Here is an 18,326-nt window from a genome sequence, read left to right as displayed (position 1 = left end):
AATGCGTCATTCAAAACTCGTCGCTCGAATTGGGAGGAGAGACCACCAAGAAGGAAGGCCAGCCTTATCCACTGGGGCTGAGCCTAGACGAACAGACCTCATACACAAAGAGTCACAACCCAAAGGCATAGCCATCGCCTTACAGGATCGTGCTGCCGCCAGCAGGCGTGCGCTTGATCTCAATGTGGATGTTCTCGCTCTCGCCGGGGGTCGACAGAGAGGCGTCGGCGTCGCGGGCCTTCTTCATGCGCGCGGCAACGGTACCCACGGCAGCCACCGCCACGACAGCAGCCACAGCGAGGACGGTAAGTCCTCCGACGCCGCCGCTTGTGCCATTGTCGTCACCCGACTTGGTGGTCGTCTGCTGAGCAGTCTGGTCCACGTTGTCGCTGCCCGTCGAAGCCGAGTCCTCAGTGGTCGAAGCCGAGTCCTCAGTGGTCGAAGCGGAGTCCTCCGTAGTCGAAGCGGAGCTCTCCACGTCCGTTGAGGTGGTAGCAGCGGGCGTGACGACCGGGGCCTTCGTCGACGTCGTGCTCGTCACCGCGGGGGTCACAGCAGGCGTCGAAGTGGCGGCGACGGGGGTCTCAGTCTCCTCCGAGGGGAAGTTGGGCTCGCAGTCGGACGTGTGCGACGAGGTTCCTTCCTCCACCGTGGGTGTCGTTGCCGCGGGGGTCACAGCAGGAGCCTTAGTGCCCGTCGTCGGGACGATGGGCGTCGAGGCAACCGGAGTCACGGCAGGCGACTCAGTGCCCGTGGTGGGCACGCTCGGGGTTGTCGACGGGGTCGTCGTAGTAGCCGCAGGAGTAGTCGAAGGGGTCACAGTCGTCGCAGCAGGAGTGGTCGAAGGGGTCGCCTCCGGAACCGGCGTCGTGGCAGCAGGGGTTGCCTCCGGAGCCGGAGTGGTGGTAGCAGGAGTGCTCGAGGGAGTCACAGTCGTGGCAGCCGGAGTCACCTCCGGGGCAGGAGTAGTGACGGCCGGAGCCGGAGCGGTCGTAGCAGGCACAGTGGTGGCGGGGATCGTCGTCACGGGCGGCTGCGTGGTGACTACCGGCGCCTTGGTGGTCGTCGTGTACGAGTCATCCTGCGTGCCTCCGTTGGCAGGGGGGGCGCCGCCCTGCTGCAGAGCGAGCGCTTCGTTGGAGAGTACGGCCACGAGCACGGCCGTGCAGACAGCGAACTTGCGGAACATCTTTGCTGTCGGGGTCTTTTTCGAGTCTGCCGGAGCTCCCGGCCGGAGCCGGAGTCGAGCCGATCAGCGTCAATTGCATGGTCTGCAGGCGGGTTCGGTAAAAGTGCGGGAAGACTCGGTGTGGTTACTGTGCCCGACTAGAGCATCCCGTTGTATTGAATACTAGAAAGAAGTCCGTAGATCGGGTACAGTAGGAGGACTACTGTGCACACTCAGTCGGGCACACCTGTTTGAATTGCAACGCGACGACGGTCGCCGTTCGTAGCACGCATGTGCATGTGCAGACTACGACTCGCACCATGTCTTTATTCCTCGCACGGAGGCATCGCCGGTGTGAGACGCTCGCTCGCGACTGAATTGCCCTCGGCCATGTGGCGCAGCGTCACAGCGGTGCCGTCGGGTTTGACCTTCCGGCGTCCTGAACTCCAGACAGCGTGGCGTGGCATATCGCAGCCAAAGCTGTTGTCCGACTCGGATCCGAGCCAGCGCTTCCCGATCGCGGCAAATCCATCTCCGCCCTGACAAGTTCACGATCAAATCCGTGGCGAACCAGCATCATTTCGGTCGTTGCCGCCACCGCGTGAGCGAGCCTTTCACTTCGGTGCGGCGCGCTGAAATCTATCCACTCCACTGTACGAACACCATTAACACAGGGACACACGTGCTGCACGTCGCGTGTTTGTACGCTCAAATGTCTTCAACTCGTCTCAACGTTGCGCAGGACAAGTTGAAGGGCTGGCAGCGACATGCGTCAACATCCGATTGCCAGGCTGTGGCAATGCCATGCTAAACCTGGCCGCCGCACCCATTGGTATCACTTGTCAACTGCGAGGACTGGTCAGCCTTGATAGATTGAGCCAAATGCGTCAGTGTCTACCTATCTACTTTGTTCTCTTTCGCCAGCTCTGGTGACGAGATACTGCACACGCCTCACGTTTTAATAGTTAGTTGGCACGCCGCCGCTGCCATCAGCGAACGAAGCTGGAGGGCGAGTACCCGATGCTCCCATACGAGCGAACGTGTGACCCCTCTGGGTCTCGTAGCAGATACTCGTGGATGAAGTTCAAAAAGCGCAGCGCGTACTCAGCAGGAGGGAGGGCCGTGATCTGCCGCTTGTCGACCACCGCAGCCAGCAAACAGTGCTGCATTTTCCACCCGATGTTGTAGTGCTGCAGGATATCCACAAAGCCGAGGTAGTACACCGTGGACTGATCGGCTGCCACGACGGCATTGTGCGCGAGATTATCCATAACCTCGGGTTCAATGCGATGGTTGTAATGGCGGATGCCGAGCAGACAGCTGTAGTCCATAATCCCCAACTCCTGGAGAAACCCGCAGTCACTTGTCACCTGCGCAAGTAGATTCGCGCGAGTCGTGGGGTTTACTCGCAGTGAGGCTCGTTGTGTGACAAAGTCGTTGTCGTATCTGAGCGACGGACGCGAGCTCCCACGACGCAGCAGCGGTTGCTTTTCCGTCACGTGTCCCAATTCGCTGTCCACACTTTGGCTATCGCTCGATGCTGCTTCGTCGTCGTCATGTATACGCAGGACGCCCTCTTCCTCCCTTCCACTCCGACTCCAGTCACTCGACACGGGCGTTGGGACCCCTTCTTGGTACCGGAAGTTGGACTGGTGGAAGATGCCCTTGAGGTCGTATCGCTCATCGACCGGACCATCCGGGAAAATGTTCTCCATCACGACGAAAAACATCTTGTTCCACCCCACGGGCAGCTGCATCGAGTGGCAGCCAAGAAAGCGGCACAAGAGCGAATTTGGCTGCTTCAGGATGTACTGGTGGAACAGCGGCAGCACCTCAAGCAGGAATGAATGCTCCTTCTTCGTCATCGTCTTCACCAGATACTTGCGGTCGCTCGTAAAGTAGAAAAGCATCCCGGACTTGCCCTCGGATGCACGCTCCAGGAGCGTATCAGCGAACGATTGCTCGTACATTTCGTTGTCGATCCCGCAGATTTCGCGGATGTTCTGAAACACTTTCGGCGCGTAGTCCGTGAAGCCAAGCTTCTCGTAATAGCGATACTCCCCGTTATACACCGTGGTTGCCAACCGCTTCTTCTCGTGGTACAAGCCTGCGGAACCACCCTCTTCCATCTGCAGAAATGACAGCGCAGCAGAGCGGTCCAACGACCCAAAGCGATCTCGAGTCAGACTCAGCAGCGGAGAGCGCAGGCTGTCAGCAGGAGACTCGCTGATGCTGCATCGAATTCCTGCCGTCGTGTATCGCATCAAGTCCTTGCGGAGGGCGGCGCTGAAGTGTTCCGTGCTCGTCGCGTCCCCAGCTCCTCGCTCCGACTTGGACAGATTGTTTTCGCTGGAGAAATTCTGGTACAGCTCCGTGTTCAGCACCCAGACGATGAGCAGCAACACTGGGTACGATCCAAACACCAGCGCGAACGCGAGCTCAAAGTGCTTTGCCATTTTGCCGTCAAAATGCTGGCGATACGCTGCGTAGTACAAGGCGCCACACGCCGCCCAGTGTCCCGCAAAAATCAGCAGGTAGCGGTAGTACTGCATCAAATTGCGGCGCTTGGCGCGATACGTCACGTCCAGTTGGCGGCGCACGAAGCGGAAGCTCGCGAACAGCAGCACCGCGAACGAGAGCACGCAGATGGCGGCTACAACGGCGAAGAGGAAGACCCAATTGGCCGTGTTGACCTGCATCGGGTCGCGTGTGCGCTTGACCCAACAGACATTGAGCGGCGAGAGGCCGAAGAGCTTGAGCTGGTGCAGCAGCAGCGCCGAGACGGCGCTCACACTCCAGACTCTGCAGCAGCAACAGAGCAACAGTCAGTCCTATGGAGCGACTCAACTCTCAGCGGGTTCATTAGACGCGCTTTACATGGTGTGGTAGGCCCAGGACTTGCAGCTGTAGCCCATCCAAGGGTTCACGAGCGCCACGAGCAGGTCCAGCGTGAGCATGAGGTACCAGCAGGCACCCGCCAGGAAGAAGAACTGGTTGTAGGGCGCGAGCAGCGAGCACTGCCATTGGACGAGCGCCGTGTCCACGTCCTGACGCTGCAGCGCGAAGGCGAAGACGAAGCCCGCGGACGTCATGAAGCCGCAGCCGGCGTGCCACACCACGAGGTCGGCGGCCGGGTGCTGCGCCTTGATATTAGGCACAAGGAAGTAGGACAGCACCAGCAGCAGGTACACCACGACGCCCAGCAGTCCAACGAGCAGGTAGAGCTGCGCGCTCTGGGCCAGCGCCAGCGCCTCGTACGCCCCCATTGTCGGAATGAGAACGAGTTTGAAGGGGGTTCAGAATTGCTATTTTTAGAACAAAATGTGACAGGAGCTGGGTATGGGCCGAGGTGCTGCTGGCGGGTTGCTGGTAGCAGGCGTAGGGGGCGAACTTGGCTCGGCAAATGGGGGCACTGGTCGATCTCCTCCAGACACTCGTAGCACACGCAAAAGAATCGACACGGCAGTTGGATGGTCGCTAGAGGACGCTCCAGGCAAATGACGCACTCCCCACCCGTGGAGAAGATTTCCTACAACAACAGTTAGATGCACGATTACCGAAGCAATACGGATCTGGTCGCACCTGAGAGGTGGAGACGTTGGTAGCGGTAAAATTGAGCTTCTTGACGATCACTGGGGTTCGACTGAGCTTTGCTGGTGTTGGGAGGAAGTCGACCGCTACGCATTGACAGACAACTTCCTCAACTGCATCCTCCGGACAAGGAGACCCCGTCGACCCGCGCTTTTTCAGACCAGAACCAGGAGATTTCGATCCCACGGTGCTTCCGAAGATGTCGGCGGATCCGATGGCAATCACACAGGCGTACCGCGGGTCCTCAACTCTTGATACGACTGGGTCTGGTGGCTTCTCATCTTCGCAATCTGTTGCCACGACTGATGATTCGATCGACGACTCCTGTGGGCGAGGCTCGGTAAGCAACAGGTCGCTTGGTATCGATACAGTGAACTCGTCTGGGCTGCCGCCCCTGCTCCTAAAACAACACCCAACGCACTCGAGTTAGGCAGAACTCAATAGGCATAAAGTTCTCGTGCTGTACCTCTCCATCAAAGATCAGGATCGAAACGAGCCTCCATCCCCAAAAAGGCGGGTCAAACCGAGTACGTGGCGTCCTGTTTTTGGTGTACCTGTTGCTCTTTCGTTGCTGTCCTTGCTCATGTCACCTTCAAGCAGCCGATGAGGGGTACTTATATCCAGGTCGTAAAGGTTTCCTGGTAGTGAGCGCATAACGTGAATAGCAGTTCTCGCGTCGTGAGCACGTCGACGAATTAATTCGTCGGAGGCTTCCAGCATGAGCCGCACAATACCCATCGTCCAGCCCATGAGTCCGCATAATAAGATCACGATTCCAGAGCTCCGGTGCAAGCGATGATTCATGCATCGAAGACCAATTTGCACCAACGCCTCACTTCCAAGGGCCATCCATAAATAATGAAGTAAGAAAAGCTCGTGTGTACAGTACGTGCACATTGACAACTTGCATTAGTAGGAGTCGCATCCTCTCACAGCAGCGTGGTGCTGCTCGTCTTGTTCAGCAGCCCGAACGCAAGCGAGTCCATGATACCAAGGATCTACAGCAAAAGGCGTGTAGCACGAATAAGTACGTCGCACAGAGAGGCCAGTCGACAAAGGAGCACAGCTACGCACCGTAAAAACGCCACCGACAATAGCACAGACGCTTGTGAGGAACTGGAGGAAGCCCACGCGATACTGCTCGATGCGGAACATGATGGGCGAAAACGTGTAGCTGAACGAGACCACTGCCGATAGAAATCACCGTCATATGGTTAGCTTCAACAGCACAGCAACAATAAACGGGGCGAACAGCTCGGGAAACGTACTCGGCAGGCCCTTGTCGCTCACGGGGGTGAGCTGACGGAAGTGCTCCGTGGCGGAAAACTGGTTCGTAATGATGCGGCTAGCAGACAGGAACGTGTACTCCGTCGGCACAACCTAACAGACAGGTGGGATATAAAGTTACTACACGTCAACTGCGGTAGGCGCTTCTTCAGAGATCACCTTAAGGAAGTACTGGAACGAGCCACGCGTGGAATCATCCGGGAGTTCCTTTCTGCGGTTGTCCAGCGGATTTTTCATGTCCTGCTCGCGAGATCATCCGTCGTAGGTAAGCACGCGTCTCAATTCAGTTTTTGACTGAATTAATAAATCTTACCGGGTACAACTCGCCGAAGGACAGCGAGCGAATGGTGTGCGACGTGTCAAAGACCTTAAACGTGGCGTCCACCAGATCCTGCGCCGACAAGTAGCCCGAGCGGAAGAACTTGGACGGAGCGAAGTACAATCTGCCAGCAACCTGAAGACCAGGAAAAGAGCTCAAATACGTCAGCACTCCACGGTATCCTATCACGTAACCAAAGCTCCCACCTTGGACACAATGAGCGATCCCTTGATCCTGCATCCTTCATTCACTTCTCCACGAAGCACCTTCTCAATCTCCACCTCTTGGCACTGAGAGATTGTGTGGAGACTGGGCATCATCCAGCTCTTGCGACTGTACGCCGCCTTCACTTCGTCACACGTGTTGCAGCACTGTAAAATAATAACATCGCATCAGCTCCACCCTCCTGTCACCATGTAGCTATCTCCAGTACCTCTCCAGGCTCTCCAGCAGCGTAACAACTGCCGCAGTCAGGTCTACACCATACAATAACGTCAGAAACGTCTCCCTGCCGTCCCCCATTGTCCACTCACCTGTCCGTCTCGCCATGCAGCTGCGTGTTGTTCGTGAGCGCTCCGCCCATCACGTCGCGCATGCCTTCGGTCAGCGCCTGGCCACGTGCGTCCAGCGGAATCTTCTCCAGGTCGTGCTCGATGTCGTGCTGCGCGTTACCTGCCATGTCTGCGGACTCGAGCGCCACAGACGAGCAAGGCATACGCGGGAACTCGACGTCGAAGTTGATGGAAACCATCGAGTTGCGGCCGCCGTCCACCGTCATCTTGTCCACGGTGTCCGTCGCCAAGTAGTAGCCCAGCTCTGACGCCAGCAGCAGCGAGATGCAGGCCAAGGCCAGCAGAGAGAACACGCCGCCCTGCAGCGTGCGCACCTTGAACTCCTCGATCGTCTTCGGGTACGCGTCCAGCCCCTTGAGCTTGGTCTCCCACGACGCCGCCATGATTGAAGCGGTGGATTAGGTCTGAAAGGTTGCCACGAAGCCGGACGAGAGATACCGTCGAGGTCGAGGTAAGTGCGAATAATGGAGGTGGTACACTGTACCACTTTAGATCGGTTTTCACAATAATAATTGTTCACATAAGCATTCTAGCTGCTGACTATGCCGCTCCGACTTGCCTGAATACTTCAACACAATGTGTTCACGTATTGTGCATTTTTTGCTGTTGCGTGTGCATGCCGGAACTCGTCTGTGTTGATCTCCCAACTGCGGTCTCGAACGCACTAATTTCTACTCCACTGACGCATACCGCTTCACTTCTTCTCGATGCCTTGATTCGTTCTCTACGCCGAAAAAGCGCAGCACTGCGTCGCGTTTGCCAATGCGCTGTGGCTTTTTGACGAGTCGTTCGTAGGCAGTGTTTGTAGCTGTGCGTATAGCAGCTTCCTCTTCTGCAGACGACCAGAACATCGCAATTTGTGTCTGGGTGGGCACGAGGCTTGATGGTGTCGATTCCCCCAAGGAGCTACTCAACATTCTGCTTCGTTCACTCTCGACGCTGTTGAGTACCTCCTGAGTTAGACAGACAGCGTCACCTTGGTGCGCGGGTTTAATCGTAGCAAACGCGTTTTCGTGAGCACCCCGGATGGAGAATGTCGGAGAGTGATTTCCTCCGAATCGAAGAGGCTTGTACGGCACGAAACCCTTGCTCTCATCGCGACGAGGCTGAACGGCTACGTAGGCATGAAGTGACAACTTGAGGTCGTGGCGTGGATCAAACACGCGTGCAAGTTTGCTAGGATCGACGTCGCAGCGCATCGCGTCCAATGGCAGATTGGCGTAGAATGTCTTCACAGCAGTGGCGATAGCTTGCTGTGGGTCGAATGTGGCTGCTAATGTCTGCGCTTTCTCGCGGACTTCTGGCTTAAGTAGATCCTTGAAGGTTAAGACCAAGGACTCTACTGTGCACGTCTTCCAGTCGATGAACGGCAGACCCACTTGGGCTTGTTCACACACGCAAGCCATGAAATGTTGCGATGCATGGGTGCCACAGATAGCGACGGGTTTGCCGGCGGATAGACCAACAGCGACGATGTCAGGCTCCCCCCAGTGAATCGTTGCAGCCACCGCTTGCTCTTGAACGAGACGTGCATACGGCAGGTCGCTGGCAATCTGAAGCACATTAGCAGACTGATACAACGCACGCTGTTCGTCACCAGCCTCGCGGGTTTGGAAGATAATGTGGACCTGGTGGTCCTTTGAAGCAGCAGCATCAACCTTTCGCACCAATTCGTCAAGATCATTTGGTGTCATGGTCCGCGTGGACACACCGAAGTAGATGACAGGTGAAGTTGCCGACTGAAATGCAAACTCGGTGAGTGTGGCTGGCCATCTGAAGCGCTTGTACTCTTCCTCTCGCTTTTTGCGCTTTCTTCGGCTGAGACCGGCACCAGTATCCAGCGTCACGTGGCCAACCATCGACAACTCGGTCCCCCAGTCAAGTGGTTTCGGTAGCAGTGCAGAATTCCAAAGGTAAATGTGCGGAACCTCCCACCGGACAAGCGGGTCGGGTTGATCGCAACGCTTGCTGAGCCCGATATAAGAGCGAAACTGGGCCAGCACTTGCGCTACGCCACCATGCCAAAGTGTGGTGTCCACGATGCCATACGTCAGCAAGTTACTTTGGCACACCGTCTTGACTGCCGGCTCAAAGCCTGCAACCGAGCTAAGAGGATGAGGGAAAAAGGAGGTCGGGGACAGAGGTTCCAGACTGGCACATTGGAGTGGAATGCCGAGTCGTTCAGCCACATGAACGTGCCCGAGCAGGAGTGGATGCCACAGAAGCGAATTTGCGCGAAAGTGTCTTCCTGGAATGTTTGTGCCGCCGCCGTGAGGATCCGAGCCGTACACAGCTGGCCAAAGTGAGTAAATGAGCTCCTTGAACGCTTGAATGGCCCCTGTGCCCAGACGACCTGGTGCTGCCTTTCTCGCAGCATTTTGACTATCGTACACGAGCGTCGCAAAATCTTGGATACTCTCGGGAGCCCCCGCAAGCGGATAGAACTCAAGGCCGCGGGCCATAATCTCGGTGCGAAAACGTTCGTTGGCTGCAACTCGCACGCGATGTCCTTGCTCCTTGAGCTTAACACCGATAGCGACGAACTGCTTCACTCCATTGTCCCATGTACCGAGGGCTCCGAGACAAATATTCATGAGTGGCACTGGTACTGGTAATGCAGACTCTTGTGTCTCTCCGGGTATTTTGTGCTGACAAGATGAGTACGCTTGCCATTCAGCAATAGTTGAGTCATCCACTGCATTGGCAGACTGGCAAGGGATGCCCAGCGAGATTTCCACAGTCCCAGTTGACGTAAGCCGGGTTGAGTGCAAAGCGATAGCAGAGTCTTTGGCTGCGTCCGCGCTAATACATTCAACGTCGGTGTCCATACTGGTAGCATCTGCATCCAGGAGCGCGATATCATTACTGGAGTGTGAATGTGCTAATGTAGAATCCACCTGATCGTGTTGAATTTGGGGTTCGCCACGGACCAAAACCAGGATTCCATTGCTTTGAGCAGCAAGTTTATTGAGCTTGTGAGCATTCAGCAAGGCCGCGTATCGCGAGCGATAGCTGTGCTGCGAAAAATGCCCCAACCGCCTCAGCACTGTCTTGCGGTCCTCCCTTCGCGGAAAAATCACGGTGTCAACAGCGTTCGGACCTACAGCCAAACAAAAGGTATCAACCAGACCATCTTCTTCTCCTAGAGCTGCCATCAGATGTCGGTCAAATACGCTGTTGAGCTTTCGGTGGCCTTCTTCTCGGTTTGCGTTCTTGTGACCTGTAGCAGCGTGGTCTGCAAGAAGCAGGGCGCCATGCACTGGTCGCACTAGCAAATAGTACGCGCCAGCCACCGTTCCCTTGACTCCTCCGATAATGCCACCTTTGATGAAACCTTTCGCAGGCTGCAGCAAGAAACCCGTGAAAGCACCAGTCAACTCGTGCGCGAAGACAATTACGCCGGTACCAACTCCTGTCAGCAGCGAGCTCGGACCTCGCGCAGAGTAGTCGACGGAGTTGTAGCGCACAAGTTTTTTGAGATGATTACCGGGACGCTCCTTCACCACAAATGCGCAGCGATCACAGAGTTTGATCCTGTCATGCACGCTCCACTGCAGCGCAATGCGCTGATGGTCCAAGTCGCACCACATATCTTGCGTTGGTAAATGCCGATAAAAACTCCGAACGGCTTCTTCGGCGCCGTCTTCTTGCAGCATGAGGTCCCTTAGCGCTTCAGCTCGCTTGCGCAGTTCGGGGTGTGCGAGATCCTCAAAAGCTTTGCGTAGTACTTCCGTTGTAAGTTGTGCGATAGGGCAAGGTGCTACACCCACCCGAGCACTCACAACAGCCTGGCCCCAGAAGGGTTGGTCCCCAAAGAACGGCACGATGAATGTTGGTTTCCCAGCCAGGAGCCCCGCTGCAGTGGTGCCGGCACCACCGTGGTGAATAACAGCAGAAACTCGGGGCATGAGCCAGTCGTGTGGACAATTGCCGAGGAAGAAAATGTTATCAGGGATTTCGAGATCACCAGCCATGTCGCTCCAGCTTGACTGGATCAGCACCCGCACGTTGGCCAGCTTGGCAGCGTCAATGATCATCTTTGTGGTCGCCAGAGGGTTTGCTATGACCATCGAACCGAATCCAACGAATATGGGACCCCCGTCGTCCCCGAGGAAAGCTTCGAGCTCTGGAGATGGTGAGTAGACCGATGCAGCTTCTTTCAAGGAAACAGTGCCGATGACATCGTACAGGTGTCCCCAGTCTGCCGGCTTGGGCACAAGCTCGGGACTCCACATGAAAGCGTGGGGGATATTCAGATCGAGTAATAGCTCCGAACCGAGGTCACCGTTGCGGATCGGGCGCAGCTTCAGCACCTCAGTGCGAAACTCGTTGATGATCCCCTCGGTGCCGTGCCACATGATCAAGTCAACCAATTTGTACGACAGGTAGTTTCTCTTCTGCCACTTCCCCGTGTATGCTAGATTGGACAGTGGATGAGGAAATGCCATCGTAGGCACCCAAGGCTGCGGGAACATGATGTGAAGTGGCACGCCGAGTCGTTCTGCAACGTGAATATGTCCGTACGACACCGGGTTGGCAATGATGGCTTGTGCTCGAAACGGTGGGCCTGGCACACCGGCACCTCCGCCGTCCGGATCTGCATCGGATACAGCTGGCCACGTGGAGAGCACAATTTCGTTGATCATCTCCCTGTTGCGCGGCACGTCCTTGGTGAGCGTCTCGATCTTGGTAGGGATGAGGTGGCCACCCGTCTTGACCATGTAAGCAGCCAGCTCTTTCGGGTCACCCCCGAGCGGGTAGAACTCAACCCCGTGACTCATAACGAAGTCTCGGTACACTGCGTGGGTGGCTAAGCGCACGCGGTGACCGTCCTGCTGCAGTCTTTGGGCAATGGCCAGAAACGGTTGAACGTCACCGCGTGTGCCCACTATGAGGATGCAGATGCACATCAACGGCGGAATGGAGACGAGATAATCGGCTTTGGTCCTTGATTTCTTGTCGGTCGTCTCCTCTCCCTGCCTCGGGGAGTAGGACGACTGACGTGGACTTTGAGGCTCACTGGATGGTTGAGGTGTCTGCAGATTGATGGCCTCTTCCGATGGGAACGTCAGCTGGATATGGCCATCGGGTCTTTGAAGCGCGAGGATGGCGCGGTGGATCTTGCGGAACTTGCCGCTTGCAAATGTCCGCGCATTGGTCGGTATGTTGTCGCTGGTACCAACCTGGGCGGTGCCGTACATTAGTGGTGTTGCTGCTGGAGCTGCTCTTGTCGAGTGAGGGACGGATAAATCGAGCTTCGCCACCTATCACTAAAGTTAGCAGCGTAATCGTCGCACTGCAGCGGATTGTCAGCGTTCCTGCAATAGCAGGGATCGCGTATATGCAAAAGGGGGTCCTCTTGAGGTTATTAGGTCTGAAGGAGCTAGTTTCCGTCGTTGTTGCTGCCCTTCTTCATGAGCTCGTGGATTTCCCGCAGCTCCGTCATCCTCTCCAAGATTTCACGCTCGACGGACGCTGCCATCTCTGGTCTGCCCAGAGATATCATCTCCGATCTGTAGCTTTTGCGGGATTCGACCTCTTTCAGCACTGCATCGTAGAGCTCCTCCAGCTGCGCCATGCGGTCCTTAGGGAACTTTCCAGTGCGGAGTGCTGCGGCATGCGAGAGTTCTCGGTCGAGGAGGCCTGCAAAAAAATAGTCAGCAGTTTGATCACTGTAGTAGTTAACAAACGAGTACACGCACTCGCTCCTGGTAACAATTCGCTAGGCAAAATGCTGCCGGCCGTGTAGGAAAACACTTGCTGGAGCTTCTCCTTCTCCTGATTTGGTGCGCGCCTGAACACACCACAAAAGTGAGCATCAAACCGCATTATAAGCATCAACTCGACGTACTTGATGCAACTCATGCGGCAGCCTTCCATCTGCCTTTTGATCTCCTTAGCGTCCTTCTCAATCTCACGGAGCGGCTTCTTGTGGGTCGTCAGGCAATCAATCGGGTGCATCTACAGCCATTTCGCCACATTAATTCACGCTACCTTCCCCCAGCAAACCTCTGTGCACCTCAGGAAAAGCCCCTTTCGAGAACGCCGGCGCTTTAATCGCACGACTCGACGTCTTCGCCACGAGTCGATGCGTCCTCGAGTCTGCGCCGGCGACGCCTCCCCCAGGGATGAACGGCGCCATCGTGGCGTCTCTCGACTTCATCTTGAGCTCTACCAGATCAATTCAGCCCCAGGAACACTCCAAACCGCTTCATAAGTGCCCACGTACTCGGGTAGGACACCTTGGGCTTGGCTGTCCCACAGTAGAGCTTCTTGAGCAGTCTTCCAGCCTCCGTATCGGCCCCAAATGCCCTGCACCAGCACCAGACAACGCATGAGACCAATGCCTCCATCCATCCAATCAATTCACCGACTTCCACGCCTCCGTCGTCGTTCCGTCCCCCATTTCTCAAATGTCAAATGTTGAAGAGGTTGAAGGCGTCGTTTCGCAGAATGAATGTAAATGGAGAACAAAGTGGCTTCACATACAAACCTCAAGTGGGAATCCGCATTAAGCGTCATGGAGTCGCTGCGCCGCCTCACGAGCTCCGTGTTCGACACGGGCCCCGTGCGGCTCGTCCGCCGCGCCAGTATGGGGGACGTGCGGCCGCCCGACGCGCGCTCGCTGGAGCTCACGTTCATGACAGAGCGCCTCGTGGTGGCGGGTGCGCCCTGCGACGGGCCTACGGACAAGAAGCGCAACGTGGTGAACGCCGACGAGCTGGCGCAGTACCTGGACGCGTCGCACCGTGGCCGCTTTCTGCTCTTCAACCTCAATGCGCTGGATGACGCGCATGATGCGGCCGACCGCCTGCACGAGCAGATGCTCGAGTTCAACTGGGAGCGCGACGGTATGAAGGCCCACACACCACCTTTCGACCTCGTTTTCCGCATCTGCTACGCGCTGCACGCGTGGCTAGCGCTGGACGCACAGCACGTAGCGCTGCTCAACTGCCAGACGGGCAAGACCCGCAGCGGCGTCGTCGTGGCCTGTTTCCTGCTCTTCGCGCGCCTGGCGGACGACCCCACGGACGCCTTCGTCGAGTTCTACCGGAAGCGCTGGGACATGAAGTCGCTCACGCCGCAGGCGCTCGAGAAGAAGACGCCGCCGTCCATCCGCAGGTTCCTCTCAGGTTTCCACGAGCTGCTGGACACGCACAAGCCGCGCAACGACAAGCCGCTGCTGCTCAAGGCCATCATCTTCCGACAGCTGCCCGTGGAGCTACAGCCCTGTGTGCAGATCTGGGACGACTATAAATTGGTGTTTTGCACCGACGCACTGCACGTCGCAGAGAGCGGGGAAGCGCCCGTGCTGGATTGGAATGAGGAGGACGGATTCTTTGCCATTTTGTGGGAGAATGGCGTTGAGCTGGACGGAGGCTTCTCGATCTTGTGCTCGTTTGGAGAGGACTACGACAATGCAGACGATGTAGACGCGTCCTCAAGAGTTCTCTTTCGATACGCGGACTCGACGTTGTTTTTGTTGCCCGGATTGGTGACGTTAAAGAAACAGGATCTGGATTTGATGAAGCAGTACGAGCATGGATTCGATGAAGACCAGTTTTCGGTGGATCTCGTGCTGCATGAAAACAGCGGCAAAAAATCCCGGAATTTAGTAAGTATGGACTACACTGGGAACAGTGCCATTCGACAGGGCTTGGTGGAAATTACCAAGCACCACGTCGTGTTGCCCGACCCAGCGATGCACTCGAATTTTATCCGCATGGGGTTTTGTGAAACACCCACCACGTTCGCACTGCAATGCTCGCAGAATGCACCGAATGTGGCGCTAGATCTCCTCCATTCAAAGGGCTTGTCGGCGTGCTTTGCTCACGAACAGCAAGAAATAGCAGCTAAGAAGGAGCAAAACGCTGCGAAAGACAGTCAGATTGCCGAGTCCTCGACCGAGACCGAGCGACAACCACTATTTCGTCGGCAATCGACGGCTGAAATTGCTGCCATGCAGTCGCAGCGGTCTCGGTACTCAATCCCTACCGCTGTAGATTCGTCGATGTGTGATACATGCAAGGAGGACGACTATATGATGCGCCCGCAGATCGTGAAGTGTACAGGGCGCTGTGGGAAATTCTACCATACCACATGTGTGGGACTGCGTAAGATTCCGTTTGGATTGACTACAATGAGTGATCGCACAAATCATGCTGTGTACGTGAAAAAGTTTTTCAGTGGATGGGAATGCGATTCATGTACTCCCAAGTCCCCACTTTCGCCAGCAAAGCTGCCTAGTGGAGAGATCCCCTCTAATATGAAGTTGGTGCCTTCGTCTTGGATTGGAGGAGAACCTGGAGCCACGTTAGCCAACCCTCAAGATGTTGCCGATGCTGTTGGAGATGTGGTCCGTAATACGTTTTCAGTAGCTGTAGAGGGAGGAGAACCGCACCCAGCGGCAGACACAAACACCCCGGAAGAGTTCAATCAGCTGAAAGAATTCCTTGCGACGAATGGTTTATCTATTGAAGATCTCATGAAAGCAGCTACAAGTCCAGACACTACGTCTGCCTCAGTCGCCATGTCACTAGCGGATGCCCTGTCAACAGCAACCTCCACGGCTACTCTTCCATCTAAACCACCCAAACTTGGTATGAAGTCTGCGTTACTCAGCGAGCTGAAAACCGCAAGAAAGTCAAATGGTTCAAGCGACGCACCGACTGCAAGTAATGGAGACAACAAGTACACGTTGATGCTAAAGCGCGGTGTTCCGTTTGAGGCGGTTCAAAATTGCATGCGGAAGGATGGTGTGGACCCTTCAACTCTACAGCCCCTCTCTCCAAGTGAAACCACGCCAGGCGACACCGATGCGAATGAAGAACCTCAGAAGATAAGGCTGAAGGATATGGAAGAATACGCTAGTTACTTCCGAATGATGCGGATGGGGTGTCCGAAAGAAGCTGTGAGGCAAAAATTAATGATGGACGGACTCGACCCTATTATTTTGGACCTGGGATCGGATGCCATTTACGAAGAGGTGAAGAACCGTATCGCAGCTACACACAGTGTATCAAAACTTCAAGACGATATCAAGTGTGTTAACGCGCCTGTTGTCAAAAATGCCGAAGGAGCTTCATCAGATGTGCTACTCAAAGACCACGAACTATACGCGAAGTATTTCAAGATGCTGAACATGGGGCTGCCTGAGGGTGCTGTTCGCCAAAAAATGAAGGCCGACGGTGTCGATGAGCACGCTTTGGATCTAGGTGGGGATTCTCCTTTCTCGAAGTTGCCGAAGCCAACAGAGAAAGAAGTTGCCTCGAAGAACGACGTGAAGCTTAAGAATGATCCGACGTTTGCTAAGTATTTCAAGATGCTACAGATGGGTTTACCCGAGGGCGCTATCCGACAAAAGATGAAGGTTGATGGTGTGGATGAGCGCGCCTTGGATCTTGGTGGAGATGCAATGGTGTCGCAGCTAGCGGGACCGTCTGGTGGTAGCAACGTGAAACTACAGGATGACCCGACGTACGCGAAGTACTTTAAGATGCTTAAAATGGGCTTGCCGGAAGGAGCTGTCCGCCAGAAAATGAAATCGGAAGGTGTTGATGAACGCGCTCTCGATCTTGGTGGCGACGCGCTTGTCTCGGACTTAGCCGCCCCAGAGAACGACATGAAGTTACAGGATGACCCAGTTTACGCCAAGTATTTTAAGATGCTGAAAATGGGACTTCCAGAGGGTGCTGTCCGTCAGAAAATGGTGACGGAAAGCGTCGATGTGCGAGCCTTGGAGCTTGGACCTGACGCAACTGTTTCACAACTGACTTCAGGTGGAAATGCAAAGACATCAGCTGCAGTGGTAAAGCCTAAGCGTCCACGTAAAAAGCTGCACTGGCAAGCCATTTCGGAGGACCGCTTGAGCAATCTGAATCAACAAACGATTTGGCATGACGAGGACGAAGATGTTGATTTCGACGTGGATATGGACGAGCTTGAGGCTCTGTTCTTCTCCAACCAGAACACGGGAAGTGGGAAGAAAAACTCCTCACGAGGACAGAGTAAAGCTCTGAAACGTAAACAGACCGTATCACTCATTGACGGAAAGCGTGCAATGAATGCTGCTATCTCGTTAGCGCGAGTCAAGCTCTCATACAGTGAGATCGCTGAAGCTGTGACAAGGTTTGACCTTAGTGGACTGACGGTTGAGCAGCTCATTGGAATAAACGAATTCCTTCCCACGTCAGAGGAAGCCGCGCTTGTTTCCGGGTATACTGGAGATAAGGGGATGCTAGGCGAGGTACGTTCTTCGACTGTCTTATTGCGCTTTGCGAATTGGGACGCTCACACTAGCTATGTTTTTTTGTGTAGGCTGAAAAGTTCATTCTCGAGATCGCAAAGGTGAAGCGGTATGCCCCTCGCATGGAGTGCTTGGTTTACAAGCTTTCCTTTTCGTCGCGGAGCGCAGAGTTGGCCGCCTCCTTGTCACATTTACAAAAGGCAGCAGAAGAGGTGAAGGGCAGTCGACTACTGAAGATCTTGCTGGCGATGGTGCTCAAGCTGGGTAATAGTCTAAATGGAAGCGGAGAGGACAACGGAATCAAAGGCTTTACCGTCGACTCACTTCTGCGACTGGGGCACACCAAAGCTGTCAATCAGAAGACGACAGTGCTGCACTATCTAGTCCGTCTCGTGAAGAAAAACCACCCCCAGGTTCTGGACTTTCAGGATGAGCTGCGAAGTGTTCCTCTTGCTGCGCGTGAATCCTTCGAGACTGTCGACGAAGATTTCAAGAAGCTGGAAAAGGGACTAGCGAGTCTAAACATTGAGCTGAAGTTGTTAGAAAAGGTTTGTGCAGCTCGTTGTTTCAGCGTGACACGGCTGCTAACTCTGTTTGGTGTTCATGGTTGTGAATGAACAGCAAGCCGTTGAAAGTTTGGGCCTGGAGGTCACCATCAAGTCAATGCAGACTGCTGCATCCGACATCGAAGCCCAGATGAAGACACTCGCGGACGGGATTGCCCGGGCAAGAGAAGAGGTTTCAAGTGTGCTTGACTACTTCGGTGAAGACCCGAAGCGAAACCCAACCGAATTCTTCACCACGCTTGCCTCGTTTTGCTCAGTACGTTGCCTTGAACATGCATTTGATGAAGGAAAAAAACTGACTGCTCTCTGCAGGTTTTTCAACGTGCACGCAATGAGGTGGACGCTGCGGACGAGGCTGCTCAGCGAGCTGAGCGCGTGAAGATGCGTCGCTCAAATACGCTGCGGGCTCCACTGAAGTCGAACAACGGGGCAACCGTAAAGGTGTCGCGTCCGATACTGGAGCGCTCCCAGACCGAACGCGCAGTTGAGAAGCGGCATCCGGACGATAACTAGTTAAGGTAATGGCCAGCTCGTTGTTGTGTTGGTCGTATTATACGTAACGTTACTGTGGGCATCT

At 55.3% G+C, this 18,326-nt stretch overlaps 6 protein-coding genes across 6 annotated transcripts; 1 reads left to right on the top strand and 5 right to left on the bottom strand.

Moving 5' to 3' along the window:
* Positions 1-139: 139 nt before the first annotated feature.
* KRP23_12342 (uncharacterized protein) lies at positions 140-1,189 on the bottom strand (the record flags this gene model as incomplete). Its single annotated transcript, XM_067882950.1, has 1 exon — positions 140-1,189. The coding sequence occupies one exon, from the start codon at positions 1,187-1,189 to the stop codon at positions 140-142; it is 1,050 nt and encodes a 349-aa protein (XP_067739953.1).
* A 968-nt stretch (positions 1,190-2,157) lies between these two features.
* Positions 2,158-5,233, bottom strand: KRP23_12341 (putative phosphatidylinositol 4-phosphate 5-kinase MSS4; the record flags this gene model as incomplete). Its single annotated transcript, XM_067882949.1, has 5 exons — positions 2,158-3,970; positions 4,046-4,401; positions 4,560-4,697; positions 4,751-5,159; positions 5,226-5,233. 5 exons carry the CDS (start codon positions 5,231-5,233, stop codon positions 2,158-2,160), a joined length of 2,724 nt encoding a protein of 907 aa, XP_067739952.1.
* A 455-nt stretch (positions 5,234-5,688) lies between these two features.
* KRP23_12340 (putative endoplasmic reticulum-Golgi intermediate compartment protein 3) lies at positions 5,689-7,320 on the bottom strand (the record flags this gene model as incomplete). The annotated part of the gene is made up of 8 exons (XM_067882948.1): positions 5,689-5,757; positions 5,834-5,946; positions 6,028-6,139; positions 6,206-6,286; positions 6,360-6,500; positions 6,572-6,736; positions 6,799-6,841; positions 6,899-7,320. 8 exons carry the CDS (start codon positions 7,318-7,320, stop codon positions 5,689-5,691), a joined length of 1,146 nt encoding a protein of 381 aa, XP_067739951.1.
* A 288-nt stretch (positions 7,321-7,608) lies between these two features.
* On the bottom strand, positions 7,609-12,138 carry KRP23_12339 (Sterol 3-beta-glucosyltransferase UGT80A2; the record flags this gene model as incomplete). The annotated part of the gene is made up of 1 exon (XM_067882946.1): positions 7,609-12,138. The coding sequence occupies one exon, from the start codon at positions 12,136-12,138 to the stop codon at positions 7,609-7,611; it is 4,530 nt and encodes a 1,509-aa protein (XP_067739950.1).
* Positions 12,139-12,320: 182 nt separating this feature from the next.
* KRP23_12338 (uncharacterized protein) lies at positions 12,321-13,343 on the bottom strand (the record flags this gene model as incomplete). The annotated part of the gene is made up of 6 exons (XM_067882945.1): positions 12,321-12,580; positions 12,640-12,731; positions 12,789-12,898; positions 12,957-13,108; positions 13,167-13,249; positions 13,312-13,343. The coding sequence occupies 6 exons, from the start codon at positions 13,341-13,343 to the stop codon at positions 12,321-12,323; spliced, it is 729 nt and encodes a 242-aa protein (XP_067739949.1).
* A 114-nt stretch (positions 13,344-13,457) lies between these two features.
* KRP23_12337 (Formin-like protein 6) lies at positions 13,458-18,262 on the top strand (the record flags this gene model as incomplete). The annotated part of the gene is made up of 4 exons (XM_067882944.1): positions 13,458-17,183; positions 17,255-17,731; positions 17,805-18,005; positions 18,062-18,262. The coding sequence occupies 4 exons, from the start codon at positions 13,458-13,460 to the stop codon at positions 18,260-18,262; spliced, it is 4,605 nt and encodes a 1,534-aa protein (XP_067739948.1).
* Between the last annotated feature and the right edge of the window lie 64 nt (positions 18,263-18,326).

Source organism: Phytophthora ramorum (assembly GCF_020800215.1).
Source record: "Phytophthora ramorum isolate Pr-102 chromosome Unknown Phyram_PR-102_s0014, whole genome shotgun sequence".
Classification (NCBI taxonomy): domain Eukaryota; phylum Oomycota; class Peronosporomycetes; order Peronosporales; family Peronosporaceae; genus Phytophthora; species Phytophthora ramorum.
This window is presented reverse-complemented; position numbering and strand designations above follow the sequence as displayed.